This window comes from Strongylocentrotus purpuratus, unplaced genomic scaffold (genome assembly GCF_000002235.5).
Source record: "Strongylocentrotus purpuratus isolate Spur 01 unplaced genomic scaffold, Spur_5.0 spur5_scaffold_11, whole genome shotgun sequence".
Classification (NCBI taxonomy): Eukaryota; Metazoa; Echinodermata; class Echinoidea; order Camarodonta; family Strongylocentrotidae; genus Strongylocentrotus; species Strongylocentrotus purpuratus.
The window spans coordinates 21416261-21441764 of NW_022145596.1; the positions used below are offsets into that span (position 1 = coordinate 21416261).

Sequence of the window (25504 nt, forward strand, 5' to 3'; positions counted from 1 at the left end):
GACCAGGAGATGTGTAAGGTTCTTTGCTTTTTGGCACAAGTCTCATGGAACATAACTAAGCAAGTTTAAGATGTCCCTCGGCCCTGCATTTTTGCACAGGTGGGTCAGGATTGAAATATTATAGATAATGAAAAGAGATCTGAAAATTTTGCGTTTAACTCTGTGTCTGTTCATTTTGTCTCCCATTTGATTCTAAAGAAATAGCCTAATGAACATTATTATCACCCAAAATATAAATTGCTCTTGCTATTTGGTCTGTTCCACACTCTTGTAGAATTATCAATGTCATACAATCGCACAGGGGTACACTGAAATCATTGCAGTAGTCAGTAAAGTGTGGAGGGGGAGAAATTACCTAGGATTCACCCAAATTGTTGGCCATGTGCTGAGAAGTGGATTTAAAAAAAATATATCACATGATTTTATTCTTGAGCAGGGTTGTTCACTGATGCAATGAATAGTACATTTTCTTTTAAACCAATATTGTTCATGAGTAATAATGATATGCTAATTATATTCATACACCAAAAATCTGTTACTATGCTGCCAGACTTCAACTACAGTTGATTCAGTTCCAATTAATTTTATTTTACAGCACATATTGTTCAGTCCCTCTCTGCTATAATTCCATTTTTCTGCAAACCTCGGATGAGGAAGTTGCATAGATTTTAATGGCGTTCCTATCACGTCCTTTTCCATACATCTGGGTCCCGTCTTACAAAGAGTAACGATTCATCCAAATCAATCGCAAGTCCTCCAATCAATTGCAAGTTTGAAGTCTCCTATCTCTTATGTACATAATTGCGATTGATATCAACTCTTTGTAATACGGGGCCCTGGCATTGTTTGTTTTGTCTCTCCTGCCAGGCTGAGAGGGAGCTATTAGACACCGAATTGGACCTGTATAATCAGCAGTCTGAGGGAGGGGACACCTCTGACCTAAGGAAGAGAGTGGATGAGCTGAGGAGAGAGGTAAGACTTCTTGATGATGATTTTGTCACACAAGAACAAAGACAAAGATATGGATGGCACTGTCTAAATTAACCATTTCAAGGCAGGATTTATTTTTGAGGGCTAAATTGATCAAATGCCATGATTTAAGTAGCTTACAACAGTTATTTTGACGTGTTATCGATCACAATTTTAAGAAGCAGGGCCCAGGTGATAGTTTGTTCCAATGATTTAATTGGACGTAAAGCAAACGTTACTGCTTGATACTATTTGATAGTCATAGAAACCTATTCACCGTTTGAAAATCTTGTGTGAGATAATAATAATAATAATACATGTAGGTCGTTCTTATATAGCGCTTTTCAGGACCGCAGGCCATGCAGACTTACCATCATTGTGAAATAAATTTTTGTTAATGTCTTCTTTGAGCAAAGCTTTATCAGTTTACCATGATTTTTTTTAAAACATTTTTTCCATCCAGGCCCAAGCTCTAGGCCTGTTGGACAACACTGTAGGCAGCAGCAGGGGGCGTGGCCACCCAAGGTCGATCCGAGGTCGTGGACGGGGTCGTGGGCGGGGCTTCATGGCAGCCAGGAGGCGGAGCTCCAACACAAACCTGGTGGTGGACAAGCGACCGAGAGGCCTGGTGGTAGGAGGCTTTGCACCTGGGGATAAGGATGAAGTACTGGTCCATTTTACTGTGAGTGAAGTTGTTCGGGGTATTGTTCTGAAAATTATCTCATCTTTTGTGCAGGTACAGGTGGAAGTTTGTTAATTGTCAAACCAAGTCCAGGCGAGTTGTTGCGTTATTTCTGTGCAAATCTCACAGCATATACATATATGTTTAAGGGAGATGCTTCCGCGAGCACCATTAATACATGCTTATTCTGTTCCATTTCTATTTTTTGGAGAAATTGTGTGTGAACATCTCTTTATTTTTATTTTATTTTATTTTTTTAGATTTGTTTCTTTAATTTCTTCGTTATTTTTTTAATGTGTTTGTTCTCATGTAGAGTGGATTGACTAACCACCTATTTTTTGTTGCACTTATTACTACTTTCAGAATTTTGGTGAAATTGACAGTGTTGAATACAACGAAGATTCTGCAACCTATGTCCTGGAATTCAAGACGCGACAAGAAGCAGAGATGGTAAGACTTTGTAGCATGGGTGGTTCCCCCAAAGTAATTCAATCCCTTGATGGCTTGGCCCAAGCTTGGTCATAGATGAACCAACTGCAGAGAATTTTGTTGCTCCAATCACCAACATTTTGTACAGAATACTACTGGTTTTGATATTCAGTACATGCAAATTATTAAATATTTGTTTTTTATGTTGGAAGGAAGATTAAAAACAAATACACTTCAGTAAATATATATATATTTCTTGTTTTCTGAATTTTATTGTATTCTATTATTCTGAAGATATTTCTCTCTTTATCTTTTTATTTACACGTTTACCTTTATAGAATTTCACCCGTGTCAGTATTCGGAAAAAAACATGAATCTTAGCTGTTAATTTGGGAATGGTTACAGGGAAAAAAAGCCCAAGACCAAGTTTACCCTCGCACAAAGTCCATAAATTATCCACTTACTTGCTGACACAATGTCACAAATGCTCTTGGCCTTTGTAAGTGTGCGCGTAATGACCGGGTAGTAATATATCTGTAAAGCACTTAGACACATCGTTGTATCGATGTATTGGGCGTTATATAAAAGCAGAATATTATTATTATGATTAAAGAGAACTGTAAAACTTGGGAAGGGGTGGGGTCATGAAAACATGTCCAATCTTGTACACATTGCAAGGTTACCACAAAGTTTGTTGTTTTCTTCTTCCTTCTATTAGGCTGTAGCTAAAGGTAACCAGTTCAAGGGTGATTCTCTGAGTCTAGCCTGGCACAAGCAGCAAGACCCTGTAGCTGAGATGGTGGAAGACACCATGGATGTAGGAGAAGAACTGGCAGATGAAGAGGTACAAGCACACAACACATCATCATCATCATCTCACTCTCTCCTTTCCTCTTTATCTGCCTTTCCACTTCACGTTTCTCTTCCCCCTCTCTCTCTCTATCTCCCTCTCTCTCTCTATCTCCCTTTCAAACTGTCCATCTCTCTACCCTACCCAACTCGCATGACCCAATTAGTTTAGGCGTAAACCTTGATTTGAATCAGTATGCCCTTCAGGGATACATGCCTTTCACATTGATAAGTTTGGAATGTCAAAGTTATGTTAAGATACCCATCATATTATTCTTTGATTCTTCCTCTTCTTCCTTATGAGCAACTACAATCAGCAAGCTGGTTACTCTCTCACTTTGAAAGAAGTTTGGTGTTTGCAGTAATTTATTATTTTCTTGATAATTAATTGAATTATCTAGTTGAGGGTGAATAAATATAGAAACAAACAGAATTTAGAAAAATATTCTGTTCGTTGGTGAGGATGGGCTGTCACTCCTGTCGCCAGATCCTTGACACAAAGTGTTGATAGTATTGGCCTTGAGTACCATGCATGGTGGATCTGTGTGCTATATAAATATCCAATATTATTATTATTATTATTATTATTGACATCCTGGAGAAGTCTGTTCCATCGTGATTGGTCACCATTATATCATTGCCATCAAACCAATTATCTTAATCCTCTATAAACGATTTCCTCTTGATTATATGCTTTATTCTTATTTCCCTCAACCAACAGGAGGAGGAGATGGAAGAGGAGCTGGAGGATGATCTGCTCCTGGTCGATGACGAGGAGGAAGAGGACGACGAGGAAGGACGATCATGGAAGCGATGACGAAGCGAAAGACGCTACAAAAAATTTCAATACAAATTCAGAGTGCAAATATTGAACATTGTACATTATGAAGCCAATGCCTTGCTTGAAAAAGGCACATAGACGCTGTTGAATTTCTTGGATCTAATTTGGTCTAGATACCTTGCTCCACTTTTTGTCATCTGTTCGAAAGAAGACCCTGGAGGTATTTCCTAATCTTTCCCCAAAAAATAATCAAGATATTTGAACATAGACAGCTCTGAAATGTTAATCATGCCAAAATACGGCTCCTATTTTTAGAAGTAGGTTGACTGCTCTAGTCTATGAGCTTTATCTGGATCGATGGGAAAACAGAAGATGAATTATATGCAAATTTGTCTCAGAGAGTCTTCTTCCTTGTTATTAGATGAACTGTTCAAAGGCACCATAGGTTATATATTCTGTAATGATGCTGCAATAACAAATGAAATATAGACAAGTATACTTCATAGCTGACAAGAAAAGGGTACATTCATACAAAGTTTATAAGACTCTTTGATACTTCTTCAGTGGAGAGCCAGAAAGGCATTCAGTCTGTGTTAAAGAAATGAGTTAACATCCATCTGGCTCTAGGCAGGTGATATTTTCTATTGAGCCTTGTGTTTCATTGAGGTTCAGTTTGTCCATATTCGATCCAGTGAAATCTATAGTCTTACTATTTTTTCTCACATATTGATGTCAACATTTTACTTTAAAAGTTTTTATCTCACTTTCACTTCCGTCATACACGCATTGATACTGATAGCAGAAACATAACATGAGTTTCTTAATGTCTTCATGTTTAAGAAATCAATATCGGTAACTAACTTAAATTGTAGTCAAAGTGTTTGATTTTCTTATTCCAATATCCATTGCGTTTACTGATGTCTTGGAAAACTTTTCAATGCCTCAGAAATTTCAAACAGTGATTACACCTTTCTGAAATAACAAGCAGTGTATATTGTCAATTTTATAAAGTGTAAAAGCATAACTCATTTAAAGGCAATAATTTGTTACATTCAGCCTTTTCTAAGACGTGAGGGAAATATTGAATTATATGGTGTCCCAATGAACACAGCATTGGGGTCAGATCCTCAAGATGTCACATCCTCAAAATTGTGTGGCTTTCAATGCCTCGTGCAATACACATTCAAACCTATGACAATGAATTTTCCTCCTATACCTCCCCATCAAGAATCAAGACTGTAGACATGTTTTTGTAATATTTCTCATCAGTCGCTGAAGCTATAGAGAACCGATTCAAGATTGATACTTTCTGTGAGTTATGCTGTATTTTTCTTACCACTTTGATGAATTTTTACACACATCACTTTCTTATGTGGCTGATTTTGTCTGTCATGACAATATACAATCTTGCAATTTTGTATAAGGAAAGGATACAGATTATGAGCAGATAACCTTGAAGACATTCTACATATAACATTTTTGTCTGTGAGACTAAAGGCTCGTTCAGATATGGCTTGTTAAACCGCCGCAAAAAAAGCTGCTACGTTTTTTAAAGCGTAAATTAATGGCAACTGCGAGCAGCAAAGGTCCTGCTTGTATTTAATGATCTCTGTGTTATAAGATACAGAGATGTGAAACGTATCACACTTTACATCACCAACAAAAAAAATATAGTGGTTTTGCCACATCGTACCTGAACAAGCCTTTAGTGATCACTTTCTACACATCTGGAATAACGCATAGCAGTTTGATGTCATTTTAGCTGTTATATGTTAAAAGCAGTGTTTCACACCTATCCATAAGCTACAGTGAGATAATGAGGATATTAATGTCATGTTGCGGTGCACTCTCTCCTATTTTAAAAACTTAATTTTGTGTAAAAAATTTAAGAAATGTTATTTTTGAAAAGCTTAAGAAACAGTTTGTTTTCTCTGTTATTTCTGTTTGCTCCATATGATGGAGGATATTATAGTTTTTTGTATATTACTTTTGAGCATTGTAGATTATTGTTTTAAGGCACTTCAAGATGGATTTTTGATGGGAAGTCTTTTTGACAACTCTGTATGGAGTAAAAATATTGGACAACAAAAAAAAGTATTTGTTTCCCAAGGCTATTTTGGCTTATGGTATAATTCACACGAAAGGTAACATTGAGACACTATCACAATCCCTGAATCCACTTGTAATGCTTGTCTTATGAATTTATCATTTTCTCATAATTGATTATGAATTTGATAATGGACGCTTTATAGGGAAATGGCTTGAGATTGGATGATTCTGCCACTTTTTTATGGATGCGCTTTTTATGATACTGCTTTTGATTGGTTCTATAAAAAAAATGAATGGAAATGTTATATGCAAAATTATTAAGGCACATGGATCTAGGCTCAAGTCATTTCTCATGCACTTTTATGGACTATTGCATGTTATTATTATTATGTACATGTACTACTTTTGTAAGATCTATTGAAATGTATGACATTAGTTTGTTTGAAAAGAATATGATTGAGAGAACTCTAGCATAAAAGAAAATATACGATTATGTTTTCAATTGAAGAAGCTAAAAAAAGATGGAACGTTTGATTGTGAACGTCTATGAAAACCTTTAAAATCTGAAAAGAATACTCTCTGAAATTAAAAGAAAAAATATGAAAATATATTAAACTGGCATGATAATTTTGGTGGACATTTTTAAAAAAGAAAAGAGAAGAAAAAAGAGATTAAATGCCAGTTACAAATCAAAGATTGAAAATATGTGCAGAGTTCTCAAAAGAAGAAGAAGAAAAATTCCTTATGAGGAATTTAAAAAAAAAAAAAAAAAAAAAATCTCCAAGAAAGAACCAAATGATTAACTCTCTCCAAGTAGTTTTATGCTACTTGATGTGTGTTGGCTTGTGTTGTCTTAACTGATGACCGAACCAGCTGGTGATGATAAGTGATGACAACGCTTGGAGCTGGAGGATGATGGCGATACCAGAGAGAGTGCTGGCCTTGGATGAAACTGTCATCTTCAGCAACGTGACGTCTCTACCGAGGTCATCGGCCAAGAGGGATTCAACTTAACCTATGTACTACCATCCCTCCCAATTTGTCTTCAACAATCTTCAACAAGAACGTTTCATCATATCCTATGTACTACCATCCCTCCCAATTTGTCTTCAACAATCTTCAACAAGAGCGTTTCAACTTGTCCTATGTACTACCATCCCTTCCAATTTGTCTTCAACAATCTTCAACAAGAGCGTTTCAACTTGTCCTATGTACTACCATCCCTTCCAATTTGTCTTCAACAATCTTCAACAAGAACGTTTCAACTTGTCCTACGTACTACCATCCCTTCCAATTTGTCTTCAACAATCTTCAACAAGAACGTTTCAACTTGTCCTATGTACTACCATCCCTTCCAATGTGTCTTCAACAAGAACGTTTCAACTTGTCCCATGTACTACCATCCCTCCCAATGTGTCTTCAACAAGAACGTTTCAACTTGTCCCATGTACTACCATCCCTTCCAATGTGTCTTCAACAGGAACGTTTCAACTTGTCCCATGTACTACCGTTCCTCCCAATTTGTCTTCAACAAGAACGTTTCAAATTGTCCTATGTACTACCATTCCTCCCAATGTGTCTTCAACAAGAACGTTTCAAATTGTTCTATGTACTACCATCCCTCCCAATGGCCAGAATTCACAAAGGAGGTTTGTCAACAAACCTTGGTTTTCGTACGTCATATGACGCGTTTTACGCGTTTTTTACAAACCTGGTTTGTAAAGAACAAAAAGAGGTTTGGCGAAACAAAAGGAGGTTTGAGCTCAAACCTTGGTCTGAGCTCAAACCTTGCTTTGTGAATTCGGGCCAATGTGTCTTCAACAAGAACGTTTCAACTTGTCCTATGTACTACCATCCCTCCCAATGTGTCTTCAACAAGAACGTTTCAACGTGTCCTATGTACTACCATTCCTCCCAATTTGTCTTCGGCATGCAAGTTCCCGAAAAGTGCCCCTTTATCTTTGTAAGAAGTGCCCCTCCCCTTTTAACCTCTGATAAGGTCCCGTTTTCCTTTGCAGTAAGTGTCCATACTCCATTCTCGTAAGTGCCCTTTTTAATCTCTAGTAAGTGCCCCTTTTGAATTTTGATAAGTGCCCCCTTCATCTCTGATAATTGCCCCATTCAAATTTGAGAGGTGTCTCTTTTTATTTGACATGTGCCCCTTTTCCTTTCTAATGAGTGCCCCCATTAAAAAAGAGCCCCTTTCCCTTCTCATAAATGCTCCTTTTTATCTCTGCTCTGGTAAATGACACTTTTCAGTTACGAGAAGTTACTCCTTTTCACTTTCATTGATAAGTGCCCCCTTCACCTCCGATAAATGCCCCTATTAGAATCTGATCGGTGCCCCTTTTCTGTCAACTAGTGCACATTTTCCTTTATTATAAGTGCCCCTTTTTCATTCTCATAAGGGACCCTTTCCATATCTGGTTATTGCCCCCTTTTTAGGTGCGATAAGTGCCCCTTTTCACCTCTGATAATTTCCCTTTTAACAATGACATGTGCCCCTTTTCCTTAATGTACCTTAATTTTTATAAATACAACTTTTTAAATGCCCCTATCAAAATCTGATGGAGACCCCTTTCGTCGGCAAATGCCGATTTCCCATTCTCATAAATGCCCCTTTTCATCCCTGGTGCGTACCTCTTTTTGAAGGTGTAAGAAGTGCCCTATTCTCATCTCTGATTATTAATCTTAGACATGTGCTCCTTTTCTTTTCTGATAAGCGTCCCCTTCTCCTCTCGTGACTAAACCCTGCCCTAATTTCAAGCGACTAAGAACAATTTACCCCAAAGATCGCTCGCTCCCATTATTATACTTCTGTAGCTTATATCAAATGTCTTTTCAGTCTTCCGTTATGAGAATGTGCTTATCACCCAATCAGGATTGGGGTTTTCCTCGTTATAAGATGTGGGGAATGTTACTGACATCCTAGAAAAGGAAAGTTAAGGATTAAAGGTAAGCCTACCTTACTTTGTTAGCTAAGTTTAAGAATATTCATGATCAACATTTATTTAGGGAAACTAGTAACGGTGTAATTTCATACGTACCTACATTAATAGAGTATTTTAAAATAAATGTCATCACTATGATCACCGTCATATGGCGTATGCCAACCACAAGCTTTTATTTGATTTCGTTATTGTTAGTGCGATTGATCAGAAATAGGTAACTAATCAATAAAGAGCTTGAGACTAGTCCATCCCGGCCCTTGAAACTGTACAATAGTGTTACTCAAGGCAGGGGAATAAAATAACATTTCATTTGAGGAAAGGGGGTTTAAAAAAAGATAATCGGAGAACAAAAAAGGGATAGAGGGGGAGAGAAAAAAACAGAAAGAAACTGGAGGGAAGGCTACTGTTCTTTTGTATTTCACTAGGCCGATTATCTTTTTTTAAACCCCCTTTCCTCAACTAGGCGTTGTGGCGTGCGCCTGTAATCCAGCTAAAAAGTGGAAGTTACAAACTGATTCAGCCGAGGACGCAGGTTCGAAACTGAGTCACGTCTTTCGGATGGTGACGTTTAAAGGTCGGTCCCAGACGTAAATAATCATATCTGATTGATACACGTCTGTAAAAACCCAATACACACACACACACATTCACACACATACGAGGACTGGTGCCCCCCCCCCCCTCAACGACAGTACCCTCTCAAATATTGGACACGTGATACGCCACTACTCATCTTTTAACATTGTGAAAGTGGGAGAGTGGCAATATTTTCTGTAACGTTTGTTTTTGAGATCGATTATTTTCCTGGTTGCCTTAATCTCTGTATAAGTATGTAACATATTTGTGATATTTATACATTATCAAACTCTTTAATTTCCACTCAAAAATTATTAATATTACCTTAAGGTGTGCGACTGCGCTGAAAGGCAATTACTAAGAATTACCTGTATAAGTCTTACAAGCTTCACAATCGTACCATGCAGTTCGTTCTGTATCCTAGCTCGTCTAGCAATGACTAGTTGGCTTATATGCGTAGCTCTTTCCACCTAGCCGTGTAACTTCAATGACTGCACCGCTTACTCAGTCAACATCGCTCTGTTTTAATTTGAGTGCCGCTGATGTCACTATGTCGTCATCAACCAAAAAGTGCATCGACTTTGTGGATTTTTTTCCCCGTTCAAATCGTCATCATTCCCTAATACCATGCGTTTTTTTCTTCCTATGTTGAATTCTTGATCGCTGTGTTGGTTCCTTCATTCACAAAACGGGCGTTAATTTCGTTATGGGGGGGGGGGTGGTGATGCCCTTTCCTGAGCCCATTCCAATGATCTGCTTTCAATTCTCAATTTCAAGTTAGCAAAACGAAATTAAAGTCGATCTATGTCTGCAAATTAAATTCAATAACAAACAAAACTTAGGACATTTGAATGTTTTATCTTTTTCTCTCTAATTTTTTTTTTTTAATTAGCCAATTTAGAACTGGATTTTTTTTTCAACGCCCCTCTCCGATATGAATTCGTTAAAGAATCGCAAGAAGTTTAAGTTACATGTATATAGTGAGAGATGAGATATCATCCACGCAAATCATAATGGACGGATGTTTTCCGACTGGTCAAAATCTAATAACTCGTAATGATATCATTATAGAGTTCAAATTCATCCCCACAGCTGCAAAACCTGGTTTTGATGTTGTAAAATGGAGGGTGGGCCGGGGCATTAACCTTATTTTTGCATTTGGGGGGAATATGTTAATTGAAAGTATCAACACTTAAAGGAATCCAGTCTGTTTTTTAGATAAAACTGGGGGTTGAAAATGTAATACTTATCCGCGTTTTATCAATTGTATATATTTGTTGTATTCATTTTAATATCTCTTTAACCATTTTTTTTTGGGGGGTACCCCAACTGCTACCCAAGTTCGACGCCCTTGTCCGCATACCGTCATCAAGTGTAGGATAACCGAGCGCGCTAAATTTCAGCTGTTCTCTTGCGTCGTGTTCAGTAACCCCTACCTGAAATTCGATGAGACGGTTTAGAATTCAATTTTATTTGACTAAGACATTCCAATAACAAATAAAGCGAGTATATTTGAGCAAGCGTTTGAAGTGGATTCGCTGGGGTAGCGGGCATGCAGGCTTGCTGCGTTCTCTATAAACAAAGAGGGAAATTCAATTGCCTCCTAGTCTGCGAAATCGTACCATTGTTTTACAGTTGAAGGGGAAAGCTTTACGTTTTCAATACTTTTCTGAAAGTTATTCATTCCTATAAGTAAGTTAAATTACGACTAAAAATAATATTTTGACCACCCTTTAGGTTTATTTCGGAAAGGTTATTTAAATTTAACGAGTAGGCCCTATTCAATTTCAAGTTTAAGTTCATTTTCAAAACCACACAAAACATGATATAATCTTTTACATAAAAAAGTGACTGGTAATATTACATTAATCAACATAATATATTAACTTGACTACATCATAAAATGAATGGTTTTAGGACCCCTTAAGAAGCTAAGCTAAACTAAATTATTGGCAAATCTGAGCGGGTATAATGAGAGAAACGTTTTGGCTCTTTAGACTACTTTTCGACGACAGACGACCAGCGAGTACGCATCATCAGGGATACTACGAGACGAGATGTGACGTCTTGCTGACGTCATACCGCAGCTATGACCTTTCCTTGTAAGAAAGTTCAAGACATCCAGGGTACGCGGATGGACGAGGCTTTCGATGTCGAACAGATTATCTCTCCTTTCTTCTTTCGAGCCGATACGACAGATCAGGCCGAAATCCGTGCCCCCTTCCATATATTATGTAGGGCCTATATAAAATATATTAATTGTAAATTTGCAAGTGATCGCAACTCAACTTTCCTGCATTAGTAAGACATTTTTAAGAGAGAGAGAGAGAGATAGAAAGAGAGGGGGAGAATAAAAGCTAGAGCTCGTTAACTTAATTTAATAGTTAAAACTTGAATCCGAACAAAATACTAAGAAATTTAGGAGACTAGTAGAGCGTTCCAAGAAAATTAAGTTGCAAATGTTGCCACTTGCAGTCAATCACAACTTTCTTGTAACGCCACATATTGACTAAGAGTAGAAATTTCTGAAATATCATACAACATAAACCATTCGAATTGTGAAAACATGAGAAGCCCCCGACCACGTTCTCTTTCTCTCTCCCTCTCTCTCTCTCTCTGAAGACCTCAAATTGGTTTCCTACACCTTGTAATCGCACGTAGCATAACCAGGGGCGGATCCAGGGGAGGGGGTGCGTGGGGGCGCACATCCCCCTTTTTTCCTTCCGAAAAATAGCAGGAAAAAAGCTAAGATATATTCACATAAAATGTTCAGTCTATACGCATTCAGAAATGCCTTAGAATGCGCCATAGAACATCTTAAGGTTCAATTTTTTTCCGGGGCCCACTAAGCGGGCCCCTAAACCCCACAGGCTTTACGTTTTGCGACCGAAATTTCATACATTTCACCCCCCCCCCCGCCCTCTATTTTGAAAAATCCTGGATCCGCCCTTGATAATATCCTTGTTGCATAAACTGTGCATGTGGCCAGGTACAACTGTATTTATTTTAGAGTCCTACAAAACGGTGCATCATTTCATCCAAGGAGTCCTTTTCAAAACCCTTTTCGTGTAACTGCAATTTTCTAGTTGCATGGTCTTGGCGATTTAATGTGTACTCCACATTATGTGTGAGGGAAACCTATCTCAATTAGTTTGCATTATTCATGCGTAACTATATTCAATGCAAACATAATTATACTTTGGTCATAATATTGACGAGTTGAACTGGATGCAAACAAAATCGTGACAGTTCGACTCAATCAGGGGCTCATGCGTGCAATGCATTTGGAATTAGATGAGGTGCAGTAATTTATTATTGATATCGTAATGGGTTACAGATAAGGTTTCGCAAATTGTATCACAAATCACGATTCAGGGATATGCCAAACACAATTATCGGGTGGCGTATTTACCGTCTTGTGATTTTCTGGTTTTCAAAAGAAGATAGACTTTATGTAATTCATGTTATACTTGTTGGTATGCGAATAGTCGGTTTGTTAAACTGACATCCGCCTTGCAAAAGCCCATAATTATAGTAATAGAACAAAATGTAATAAAGCTTGAACATGTTTACCTAACAACGAGCTAAGTTCACCTGTTATATATAATTGTAGGCCTATCTTAAAACTGCATATATTTGTTGCTAGGTATAGCTCGTCCTACCTAACGTCGCGTTGTGTATACTATCTGTATTATAACTATTGAAATTTATAACAAGTAAGTGAAAAAAATCGTAACGAGGCGTTTAAGAAAGACATTTATGCATTGATAAAACTTGATAAGAACATGAAACTATCCTATTGAAAAGTCATGTATGGTATTGATCACCAGGGTTAGTGCAGGGGCCAGATTATTATGATGATCATCAACGCAATTTATACCACTCCCCTTGAGAGTTGATACCCCTCGCAACCAGACGCTTTCCTCTGCATCCGAGCCTCCGAGATTAACCGATCGTCCGCCTGCTTCATCGAATCCAGGCCGTACGTTGGCCCACGCGAACGTATATATTTTTGGCGGGCTGCGAATATTGAATTCTCGTTCTTGTCAAGGTGAACGATCGTGTGCACTTCGCGCTGGACGGTGTTAAAAGTACCGGACCGCGTCTCTCTATATAGCTCTCACGGGACAACGTTTTGAATAGATACTAATTAGGATCGTTTCCTAATTGCCGTGATTATGTTTGGAGCTGTGTTGATGAGGAGATTGGATTTTGCTTACAGTCATAATACATCAATGCTTACAACACGGCCCTCTCGGATTGCAGACGATAACCTGTCGTCCGCTCACTGACTACAGAAAATCACCGTTGTTGTCTATTCTACCAAATAGACCTGCCGCTACACGTGGATATAAACAATTGATGCACTGCACCGCCGATTATTTGGAGCTATTCAATGTCATCTTTTGTATTTTTGTCTCTGAATTGTGGTCCTGTGACTTGTGAAATTTTATAAAAGAATATTCCGCGTAGCTACTTCATATTTACTCGAGCGGATAGCCACAAGTTCGGTGTGCGGTAAGTCCACATCTACTGAAGCAAGCAGCCACTATGAGTGCTTCGGGGTCAAGGTATGAATCAAATATGACCTTGGTTTGATTTTAATGTTACGTTTGCTTACGGGTTATGGGCTTTGTATTTAACATATTCCTAGGCCGACAAATGAATGTTCGATGACCTGGTAATCTAGCTATAGCTGTAATGAGGTTAATATGTGGAAGACCTAACAATGACCTGGATCATTTTGATATCGAGCACCTATCCTGTTACGTACAAAAACTATTTTACCAAACATCTATAGGCTTATGTTTGTTAGTAGTTTCATTTCTTGAATCCTACACACATATCTTGCTCCTTAATAGTTACCGCCCAAATTTCTGCATTTCACTTACTACCCTGGTACTACCCTCCTACTTTACAACTCATTGATTTAATTTATTTATTTGAGAGAGTACCATGCATCAACACCACGATTTGAGTGAACAGTAATTTCAATTACGATGATCGATTTTGGTATTGATAGTGTGTTGACGGAAAACGATCACTTCACGCCGACACTTGTTGACGACTGTCGGGTATTGCCAGGATTTACGCTACACCACAGACTGCGTGTGTACACCCCCCCCCCCCCCCCACTCAGGTTTCGAAATGACCGCATGCGTGTTGCCAAAATGTCCGGTAAAGGGGTATTTTTCGTGCGACAAAGTCCGGCCCGAGAATTGTAAAAAAAAAAAAAAGGGGTGTATTTGACTTTTAACCCGGAAATTTCTTTAAAAAGGGGATGTTTTTTCTTTTTTTCTCTCATCTCTTTGGACTTTGGACTTTGAGAAATTATTCCGAATTTAGGAGGGGGGTGTACATTGAGCATTTTTCCTGATTTAGGGGGGTCTCCAAGGCAGGAAAAGCCCGCGAAAAGCCCGCGAAAGGGGGGTTCGGAAATGTCGGCAGTCCTCAGATAGGGGGTGCTTTCAAAAAGAGGGAACGAGCATATGCGTACCCTAAATAGCACTGAGTGGGGGGGGGGGGGGGGGGGGTACGAACAGGCCAAAATAACGCGTTCAGGTGAAGGTTTTGTCATTTATTGTGAATTTCCCCCATCCCAAAGCAAAATAAAATGGGCGTAGTAAGATTTATTCCGTTGTGATAGTCTAAAAAATGAAGAGGCGCCTAAAACAAAATGGCTATTCGCATCAGCATCGCCGTTATAAAACAGATGATGAATTGCCCCGACCAGTGCCAATGAGGGGGCATTATTATCTTGCGGAGGGGGGGGGGGGGGGCATCGGTCGGACCAGATGGATCAAATGTGAATGAACAACTCTACCTAATATTATACAGAATGACACCTGAAATGACCGTATATAGAAATGGAAAATACATTAGAAAGTACTTGCGAATCACCTCGTTTATGTTCATGAACATGATTGTAATATTGCGTCATTTGTGAATTATTTTGATTCGTTTATGACTATGAGCGTTATGTAATATGATTTTCTATTAAATATTAATCTACATCTCCCCCCCCCCTCTCTCTCTCTCTCTCTCTCTCTTTCTCTCTCTATTTTCTCTCTCTCTCTCTCTCTCTCTCTCTCACTCTTTTACCCTCTCTCTCTCCCACACTCATCTCCTTCCGATATACCCCTCTCTCTCCAAGTCTTCTTGGCACAGCACGTTCAATTTACCTTGTCAAATAATGTAGGAAGCAGAATTATTCAAGCTCATGGTTTGAGAACAACCAAAACCACGATGAGGGGTTTCCATGGTAACACATCTCATCGGTATTTGTCGATTGGTTATCTTCCATTCATCATTCATGCAACTACATACGTCAGCTCTAGCTCAGAAATGTTGTATATTACAAGGGGCGTTGCCTCCTGGGCGGCAATGTCAATAAGGGGGCAATGAGGGTCTCGGACGTAATGATACATTGTATTTTACCAATTGAATATACCTGCATAATTATACATATACATATATTTACATTATATTACACACACACACACACGTTATTTATAAACTTTACTTTTTCCCGATATTGTAAAACAAAAATAATAATAACAATAAACAAAAAAGAACTGGATCTCAACTACTTTCGACAAATCAACCGCCTCGTGCGTCACCTATATTTAAATTTGTGAACAAGATAATGCGGTATTACGTAACCCGAACATGATTTCGAAGGATGTACAATAGGATTTTGATATTGCCCTTTATTTGTTTTTTCGAAAATAGTTACAATCGCGTTAAATTAAAAATGCAAAATAGAAAAATGGTCCTCGCTTTTTAGGATTCCCTTTTAAATAAAATAAGTAAACAAGGTACATATGAATTAAATTTGTATCTATTTAATCATGTATTTGGGAAACTCTCCAGAAATCCCCGAAACCCCGGATCTCTAGATCAGTGCTATTGAATCCATAATCGGTATACTCGGGATGGATTCCAAGGACGGGAATGATTTTCAGCTCCGACTTCTCATCTTCCCCGCTGCATCCATAATAATTGACCAATCATGGATGTTAAAGTGTAGTAACACACACGAAGGCATCCCGACAACGCTACACTGCAATAGTCGCCCAAACCACGCTTGTTCGTATCAATTTCGCATATTTGAATACGCCATCCGGTTTAACCGATATACCGCAAGCACCCGAAAATGTAAATATGTAAATGAAAATGTAAAATGTTCATACATGAGATTGTACATTTAGCATGTTGAATGCTGGTTAAAGGGGGAACTCCTTAAAATAGTGTTTAACAGACGACAAATGCTTTGATAAACAATATGCATCTTTACAAAAAAAATCCATGATGCTATTTGCATCTGAAGTCTAATCATGAATATTGTTCAGGGTAATCGATTTTCAGTTATTAAAACAAATAAAGTAATAAATCAGCATTACAAGCCAATTGTATGAAGTCACTATAGGTAATAGTTAACTATTACGTACGAGAGAGGAAAACATGTCTTTGTCGAATATGAGACAAATATTGTTCCTCTCCCTGTCCTCCACTTCAAGGTACTATGTCCCATATGCTGGCCAAACAAATGAAAAGGTTAAATTCCAACGGCATTTGAAAAGATAATACTAAATTAGAACTTCCCTAAAAAAAAAAAAGGGGGGGGGGGGGCTACAAACTGTCTTTAAGCTGGAAAATAACGACTTTTAGTTGTCGAATCGACTTAAGAGCTATAGAGCCAGTAAGTAAAAGTCTGATTTTCACACCATTGTACCGAATGGTCGTATGTTTTATGCTGCGCAAAGATTCAATCAGTTTAATTTTGGCCATTACAAGAAGTGGGTTATTGATGTAGACAAATGCTCATGTATATCCTTTATAGCTCATTTTATGTATGTTATTACAAAAGAAGAAAAGAAGAAAAAAAAGCCAGTCAGTCACTCAGGCCCGAATTCACAAAGCAAGGTTTGAGCTCAAACCTCCTTTTGTTTCGCCAAACCTCCTTTTGTTCTTTACAAACCAGGTTTGTAAAAAACGCGTAAAACGCGTCATATGACTTACGAAAACCAAGGTTTGTCGACAAACCTTCTTTGTGAATTCGGGCCTGATGTCTGACAGTGAAGTCTAGCAAGTAAACGGGTTTCCTTGCATAATTTGAATATTAGGACACTGCTAACGTTTAAATTTCACAGATAGGACATACATGACATATTCATAATTCCCGCAAAGTTCTACAGAATTTGATGTCGGCTGCAAAAGGGACATAGTATCTTCAAGACAAGTCATCCACATAGCATCCGGACAACAACCGCGAAAACAAAAACAAGAACAACAACAAAAAACTACAGCTATAACTGAACTCTTAGATCCATGGAGCTCCTGTTCCGTGTATCATACCAGCAGATATATATTTGCTTTCTTAGCATTCAGATAAAACTACACGATAACAATAATATTAGCCATATTACTTTGTATAGCGCTTAATATACGATTCTAGGTGTTTTGCATTGTAATTATTAGTATCCCGGTCATTGGATTCAATTGTTAATCCCCACATGATAGTGCAAGCGCTCCGCTCCCCGGGGAGTATTTTGGCCAGGCGCGATTTTACAAGCGCACACATGCCAATCCAACCACATTAACGTTCGCATCCTACTGGGTACCCATTTAACACCTGGGTGGAGAGTGGCAAATGTAGATTAATGTCTTGCCAAATGACATTATCTTCGTGGTGGGACTCGAATCGCGTACCAAGCGATCCACAGGCCGATCCACTAGACCACAAGGCCTATAGTAAGCTGATGAAATAAGTAAACTTTGAGCGAACCATCATTAATTTTGGTAAACAAATGGTCATAATTATAGGGTTTACCGGCCTGGGAATTGATTTACAATGGTTGTCATTATGATACACACCAATTAAGTTGATAGGATATTTTTTATAAATACTCGAGCATAGAGATAATCGAATGTTTGATCGGTAGTTGGACATTAAAAAAAGTGATTAATCACTTTTAACATAATTATGCCGATGGGGTATACTTTCGAATTTTCTTGTCTCGCTTCAAAACCTTTATTTTTTCATGATCGAGTGTTGGATAAGAACATCTTGCATTAATACATCAACTGACAGAGTGTTTTTCCGGACACTATTTAATATCTGACGAATACTGAAGAAGAGTAAAGATAATTATCATAGGTGAATTTGTTGTTATGATGAGACTGTAACATGGCCACGGGCGAGTTCGACTGCTGGCTATTGACATTTACATTGCTCGTCCTTTTGTTATTCTTTTCAACATTAACTAGTGTATATAGGAAATGAGCTGAGGAGGAGGGGTATGTTGGGAGTGGGATTGCAAGAGAGAGGGGGTGGGGGTAAACAGGAAAGGGGGGAGAACTTTTCAAAAAGGGATATTGGGGCGGGGTAAGTTGGGGGCCACAAGCTACTGCTCATAATACTGAGCTCATCCTCTTATGATTTTCAACATGAACTAGTGAATATAATTATATTGAATGAGCTGAGGTGGAGGTTTATATTAGAAATGGGTCGGAGATTGTGAAGGGGGTAACTTTTCAGAAGGGAAAATAGGGGTGGGGGTAAGTTGGTTGGGAGCCAAGAGCTAATGACAATTACTTTGCTGGTCCTATATGCGTTCAACATGAGCTAGGAGCAAGGGAGCAATATATTTTGGGATCGGGGGAGGGTAAGCGTAGAGAAAAAATAATGTTGAATAATTATGTATTACAGACCAAAAATAAAGCAACATTTATTACATAATAATTTGGTCTTATTATTTTAGCCAAACTGGCCACGTCCAGGATATTACTATTGCTCTTCCTATACGGGCCCTGCAATTATTATTACCCCAGCATTACCAGGTTCCCATTTAATGACCTGGGTCGAGCGAGGCAGATGGGGGCAAAACACCATGCGCAGGGATATAACCACCGAACAAGGATCGAACCTCGGAACCCTCGCATGAGAGCCAAGAGCTTTCACCAATACAGCAGTGCTCCCATTGTAATGCTGTATCATTGATATAAATACAGACATTATTATATTGCCTTATACTTCACTGTATTAAAAAAAATTGCCACTCCAATATTGTACCACGGATAATTTTCAAAAGTAATTGATTAAACAAACTTACAATAATTGTCTATGACACTTGCGTGATCATGATTGAGTACTGCAACTCCATCTCACATGTATCTCATTACGGTAATGATTGATCGTGCAAATGAAGGGGCGTCTTAAAGGGGGCGCCAACCCCCATTCGAAATTGTAAGCAAAATCGTTATTGCAGCTGTTTGAAAACTTCCAGCTCTATGGGTCTTGTTAGCAGATATAAGAATCTGAAGTGTACCATCCCCTTTACCCCCCCCTCTCTCTCTCTCTCTCTCTCTCTCTCTCTCGTGTAGTGTAATGTAGGGGACTTTTTCGAAAACGTTGGCCTAACTTGTGGGCTGATCGGTCCGCACTGCCCTCCCCCCCCCCCCCCCCCCCCACTTCTCATTTAAAATGATTTAGCGACACCAGCGTTTAATCAACAGCTCGTAGAAGAAACAAACATGGCGGTCTGTGTTTTCACAACCATGCTTCAAGCAGTGGTGAGCATGGGCGTCGATAGACGATCATGAAGAGGAGGGGGAGGGGGGGGGGGGGTGGTCCGACCAAAATTGTCATATTTTAGCCCAACGTAAGCGAATATATTTCCAGATTTTCAATTTTCCATTCGGGGTTAAAGACCGGTCATCATAATTTTGATTTTTCCGACAGAGATTTAAAAATGTGGTCTAACACCTACCAAAGAGGGCAAGTGAAAAAAGTCAAAACAATTTCAAAAGAGAGCAAGAGAAAAAAAGTAACACATATTTTGTGCATACGTAATTAGGCGTAAACAAAAACTAAACTTACCGACATAAAATTTTGAGTGGGGGGGGGGGGGGATTACCCCCTTTTGTGTTGCCCCCGGAGAGGAAGAAGGCTGTATAAAAAAGAGAAATGTTTATCATTGCAAGTTGAGTAATATTCGATCCATTCATCACCAATGGTCGTCAGGCTTGGCTCTCTGTTTGTTTGACCGAGAGGGAGAGAGGTGCTTCGTTTGTTGACTCGTTTCAGTTATTGATAGTGTTACGAATGCATGCATGACCACTGGTAAGTGAAATTACAAATGGCCAATACATGGTAGTGTGTGGTGAACTCGAAAGCACAGGCCTCCCTACATGACGGTGTTTGTTATCCTGGATGATAACAGATTGGAAATACATTTTTAATTTTTACTTCAAGTACACATTATTTCATCCGAGGTCAAAGTTGTGTGTATTGTGGGCGTGGGGAGGGGGGGGGGGGGGGGAGGGTCAGATTGCACTAAATTGAATAAAACACTCACTTAATTATTTTTTTTAAACACGAAAAAACGTAATCAGGAAATCATGCCCCATACTAGTGCTTGCAATCGAACACTGACATCCAAGGTATGTCGCCACCTGATTAACATTTTTTGGATACGCCATTTGTAGAAATTAATAGTTCGTGCATTTTATTGTAGTAGTAGTAAAATCGTGTTAGTAAGAGGATTCTTGTCTCCAACACCTCTCGTTCTTCTGATTATTTTACTATTTCATACTCTTTTCCTCTACTATTCTCTCTCTCTCTTTCTTTCTCTCTCTCTCCCTTTGTCTTTGACTATCTTTCTCTTTCGCTCTTTATTTCTCTCTCTCTCTCCCTCTCCCTCTCTCTCTCTCTCTCTCTCTCTGTCTTTCTCATTATCTGCGTGTGTCTGTGTCTCTTTCTCTCTCTCTCTGTCTATGTATGTCTGTCTCTCTGTCTCTGTCTCTCTCTCCCTCTCTCTTTCCCATTCTCGTTTGCTTTCTGTGGTCAACCGTCTGGTCCCAACCCAACCATTCTCAACTCCCCCACAATTTGACCCTCTGATTCCAGAACCATCACCCAAACTGACCATAAGGGGTAACCGAATCCACGAGTGGTCAATATTCTTGGAAATTTCACTCGTTGTGCAAATCCTTTGCTTTCCCATCATCAAGCCATTCAACTCGATATTTAAGATTTAAAATGCGGGGCTTAACGAATACCTATACTGTTTTGAAATAAATTTAGAATTAGGAGCCTTTATAAAACTCCATGTATTAAAAACAAACATAAACCCTGTACTTAATTTCTTTCAGTTTATTGGCATTATAATCTAGGACGTTCCCCGGGGAAGAGGTTTGTGGGTGAATGCAAAAGTATTTGAAGAAGAACAAATTGGAATATGCTTAGATATTGCTGCATTTTAAGTCGACAAAGATGTGCATGAATCAATTTAACTTAATTATATATTATGGCTACAACGACCACACGTTTTGAGTTGTGGCCATTACATAGATGCCTGTCGAATATAACGGAACGGGGGGGGGGGGGGGTCCATTTTACCCAGTTCGTCAACATTGGCCCACTGCTCGCTTGTTGACGGCAAAACGATGACAAACGTTTGCAAATTACTCCATCTTCCCTGTAAACTGACACTCGAGCAATACCAGAGGATGAGAGCAAATTAAATCGTTTTCAATCCTCACTGGGTCTTTATCTCCATCTCTCTCTCTCTCTCTCTCTCTCTTTCGCTCTCTTTCTCTCTCTCTCTCCCTCTCTCTCTCTCTCTCTTTCTCCCCTCTATCTCTCTCTCTTTTTTTTCTCGGTCTTTTTCTCTCTCACTCACTCTCTCCCTCCCTCTTCCGTCTCTCTCTCTCTCTCTCTAACTATTTTTCTTTTCATGCATATATAAATGTATGAATAATAATTAAAACAATTAAAATCTAAACCTTGAGACTTCCCTTTTTCACTATGACCTGTTTCAATTTTATTTCTTCAGATAGTCCCTCTCCCTCTCTCTCTCTCTCTCTCTCTCTCTCTCTCTCTCTCTCTCTCTCTCTGTCTATATATAATTATATACATGAATATATAGTTGTCCTTCCTTCTCTTTCATTTGTACTTTTCTCTTACTTGTTGTTACTAAAAGTATACTGTGTATATTCTACCTAGTCTCTTTATCTCTTCCCTGTTCTCATTTTTTTCTCCATTCACTACCTTTGCTTCCTCATTTTGTACCTTCAAATTCTTCTTCTCTTGCATGAGTGCACTTTCCATTTTAAGGAACACATTTTTGTTTGGAATTTTTTTCTTATCTATTCATTTATTAATTTCATCCTTTTTAACCCCCAAAAAACAAACCCCGAAACAGGGTAGTCTTATTAATTTATGCCATATTGATGTTGTTGCTTATGTTGTTTATTGAGGCCAATTTTGAATACGGTGATTAACAAAAATGCTTTCAGCTTATCATAGCTGTTTTTCAGCATATCATAGCTGTTTTTCAGCATGTCCGTACATGGTACATTAAAATACATATAGATAAACAGATAAAATTCAAAATTAAACAAAACATTACAAAACATTAAAATAAATGAATTTAAGAGAACAAAATAAATATAAAAGGAACTTAAAGATAGATAAATACTATGCAAAGGGTGATGTAGAAAGTAGGAGTGCTATTTCAAGTTATAAAGGTATGGGGGCATACTAGGTGCGCACGTATGTAGGCATTGATGGTATTATAATCATAGTCAATAATTCATTACGTGGAACGAGAGATTTGGAGTACACCTCAAATTCGACCGTGCAGGTCATTAGCTCGGAATTATATGCAATATTCACCGCGAAACCGAACTGATAAAGAGAATTAAAGAAGGGGGAAGAGGGGTAAGAGAGAGAGAGAGAGAGAGATAGAGAGAGAGAGGGGGAGAGAGAGAGAGAGAGAGAGAGAGAGAGAGAGAGAGAGGGGGAGGGAGAGAGAGAGAGATTAGACAGAGAAGAGCAGAGATGGTGTTTGCATTTGAGTAGATGTAGAAATAATGGAAACATGAACAAAACTGATAGATAACTGATTAATAATCCTACATTACAATACAGAGTATCAAGGTGTTCTGTTACAATCGAAAAAATGTGAGAATGTATGATAAAGTATAAGATTGCTGTCGTATAAAGTTAAGTACAGAAGAGAGGCGGAGAGTGGGGAAGAGGGAGATGGATTGGAGAGGGGATAGAGAGAGAGAGAGGGGGGAGAGGGGGAGGGGTGGGGAGAGAAGGAGAAGGGGACGCACATACTTCACACCAGTTTAACATTTGTTAAATGTACGAAAAGTGTTAGTTCAATTATTAGAAGAAAAAGCCACTTCGTAGATACTATCTGTGCATGGATCGATAAAGGTCATATTTTTTATAAAAAAAGTGTAAAACCCGTCGAAACGACTGCTAGATACGTGTACGTGAAAGTTATGTAATCAATATCCATTTATGTACCAGCGGTACGTTTTATGAATCATAGGTGGAAGTATTTTTTTCAAGACGGCAAACAAATGGACTCGGAAAGGACCCCCATCACTTTTAGCAGTGAATATTCTAAAATGCACACAGTGGGGCATACAAGGATCATCTGTAGATATTTGTGGTCATTTGTACAAGCGCTATCTTCGAAGAGGCTTATTATGTGTTCGTGAAATTTCGGGAAATGATTTTCATGAGGGAATATAAAACGGCACAGAACAGAAATGGAAGTGAAAGCTAAACACATGGAGCTGAAAATTGACTGCGTTCTCGTCTTCTGCCGATGTAAATAGAGAGAGAGTTGACCCTCCTTATCAAGGCAAACCAAACCAAACCAGGGACGACATCCCTGGTATGATTAATTGCACGATGGGTCTCGTTGCTAGGCAACAAGTGATGATAGAGCGCGCGTCTAACTTTTTGTGTTTCTGTGTGCCGGTAGGTCGATCGTGTTCCCGTCGTACGGTTCATTTCTGTATGAATAAATTGTTTAGGATGACGTCAATTGTTGGAAGATTCTTCGGCCGCGTCTTGCCCCAATCGGTTCGTTAGACATGTGTTTGTCTTGAATGATGATGAATCAGATCATTCTTGTAAGCAAAATACTACTAGCATCTCTCCGGAATGTTTACCATGATAATAGGGGAGATTATCTTCGCCACAAAAAAAAACATAATAATGATGAGAAGCTAGTTCTACACATCGGTGGCTTTACTTAAAGGTAAAGACCAGTTATGGTCATGCGATTGCATTTTGAAAGAAACGTTGTGGAATCGATCAGAAAGGTTGATCATCTATCATCTAGCATCTGCAAGGTTCTGGAATCATCAAAATGATAAGAAATTTGGCCCTTTCTTTGTAAAGTTACAAGCACTATACACAGACAGATGTATATGGGACTACCCTATATCTCTCACAGACCATGAGAGAAACAAATTTACCAAATATATGAATTAGTAGGCGGTTTCCCGGCAAATTTTTTATCATCATGTATTAGTCAAAACATATTCTTTCACATAATTGGTAATGAGAGCTTCCATTTCATTTTTTGAAATTGGGGCGTTTCCAATACTGGTCTTTACCTTTAATTTTATCTGAAAATCTGCAAATGCTAGTACTTCTGGAACAAAAGTTGTTTCATCTCTGTTAGTTTGTTCAATCAATATTGATTTACAGTAATTATCGAACATTCCCATCACTGGATGGGTTGGAAGACACTAGATTATTATACGGATTGCAAATGAGAAAGTATGAACCCTATGAAAACAAAATACCACGTTTGTGTACAGTTAAAAAATATGGGAGTCAATGATTATAAGAATGCTTTTGTAAAACATATAAATTATGGATAGTTTTTTTTTTAATTTGGTGGTGGTACGAGGGAAGGGGGCATTTACCTCAATCACCGATCCAAAACTGACATACCCTACGTATCTTTTTTTAAGCAATTTATTTTCCCGAAAAGGCACTTGAGAAACAACCTTGCTTGTCATTGGACCCCCCCCCCCCCCCCCCCCCCTCCCCCTCGGCAAAAGAACCATGTGCCTTCCACTGAATATTTTGCATACAAATCCCGACTGAATGAAGGTCCACTTGCGATGAATTTCTCCTAGTTTGTAAACGGGGCTGTTTTCTTCTTCCGTACAGAGCAGTGCATTAGATTGATTTGAACGAAGAAGGCAATTTGAATAGCGCCATCACAAAGGTTTCGTTGGCATTAAAAATTAGCAAGGTTTCTCAAAATCAGTAAACTTTTTCTACACGTTGATATTTGCTCTTTACCCATTCACGAAATTACTTCGGGAAGAGGACAGTAACGAGGAGATATTGAATTTTTAAATATATACAATATGATAAGAAAAAGCTCT

At 38.6% G+C, this 25504-nt stretch overlaps 1 protein-coding gene across 1 annotated transcript in view; it reads left to right on the plus strand.

Annotated features, from left to right (window-relative positions):
• The window catches only part of LOC583344 (RNA-binding protein 26), a 28688-nt gene extending 22319 nt beyond the window's left edge, over positions 1 to 6369 (plus strand). Inside the window, exons 15-19 of the mRNA XM_030980887.1 lie at positions 868 to 972; positions 1433 to 1651; positions 2015 to 2101; positions 2799 to 2924; positions 3651 to 6369. Coding sequence (XP_030836747.1) covers positions 868 to 972; positions 1433 to 1651; positions 2015 to 2101; positions 2799 to 2924; positions 3651 to 3746 — 633 coding nt within the window. The 3' untranslated portion in view covers positions 3747 to 6369. The remainder of the gene's footprint in view (positions 1 to 867; positions 973 to 1432; positions 1652 to 2014; positions 2102 to 2798; positions 2925 to 3650) is intronic.
• The last annotated feature ends 19135 nt before the right edge of the window (positions 6370 to 25504 follow it).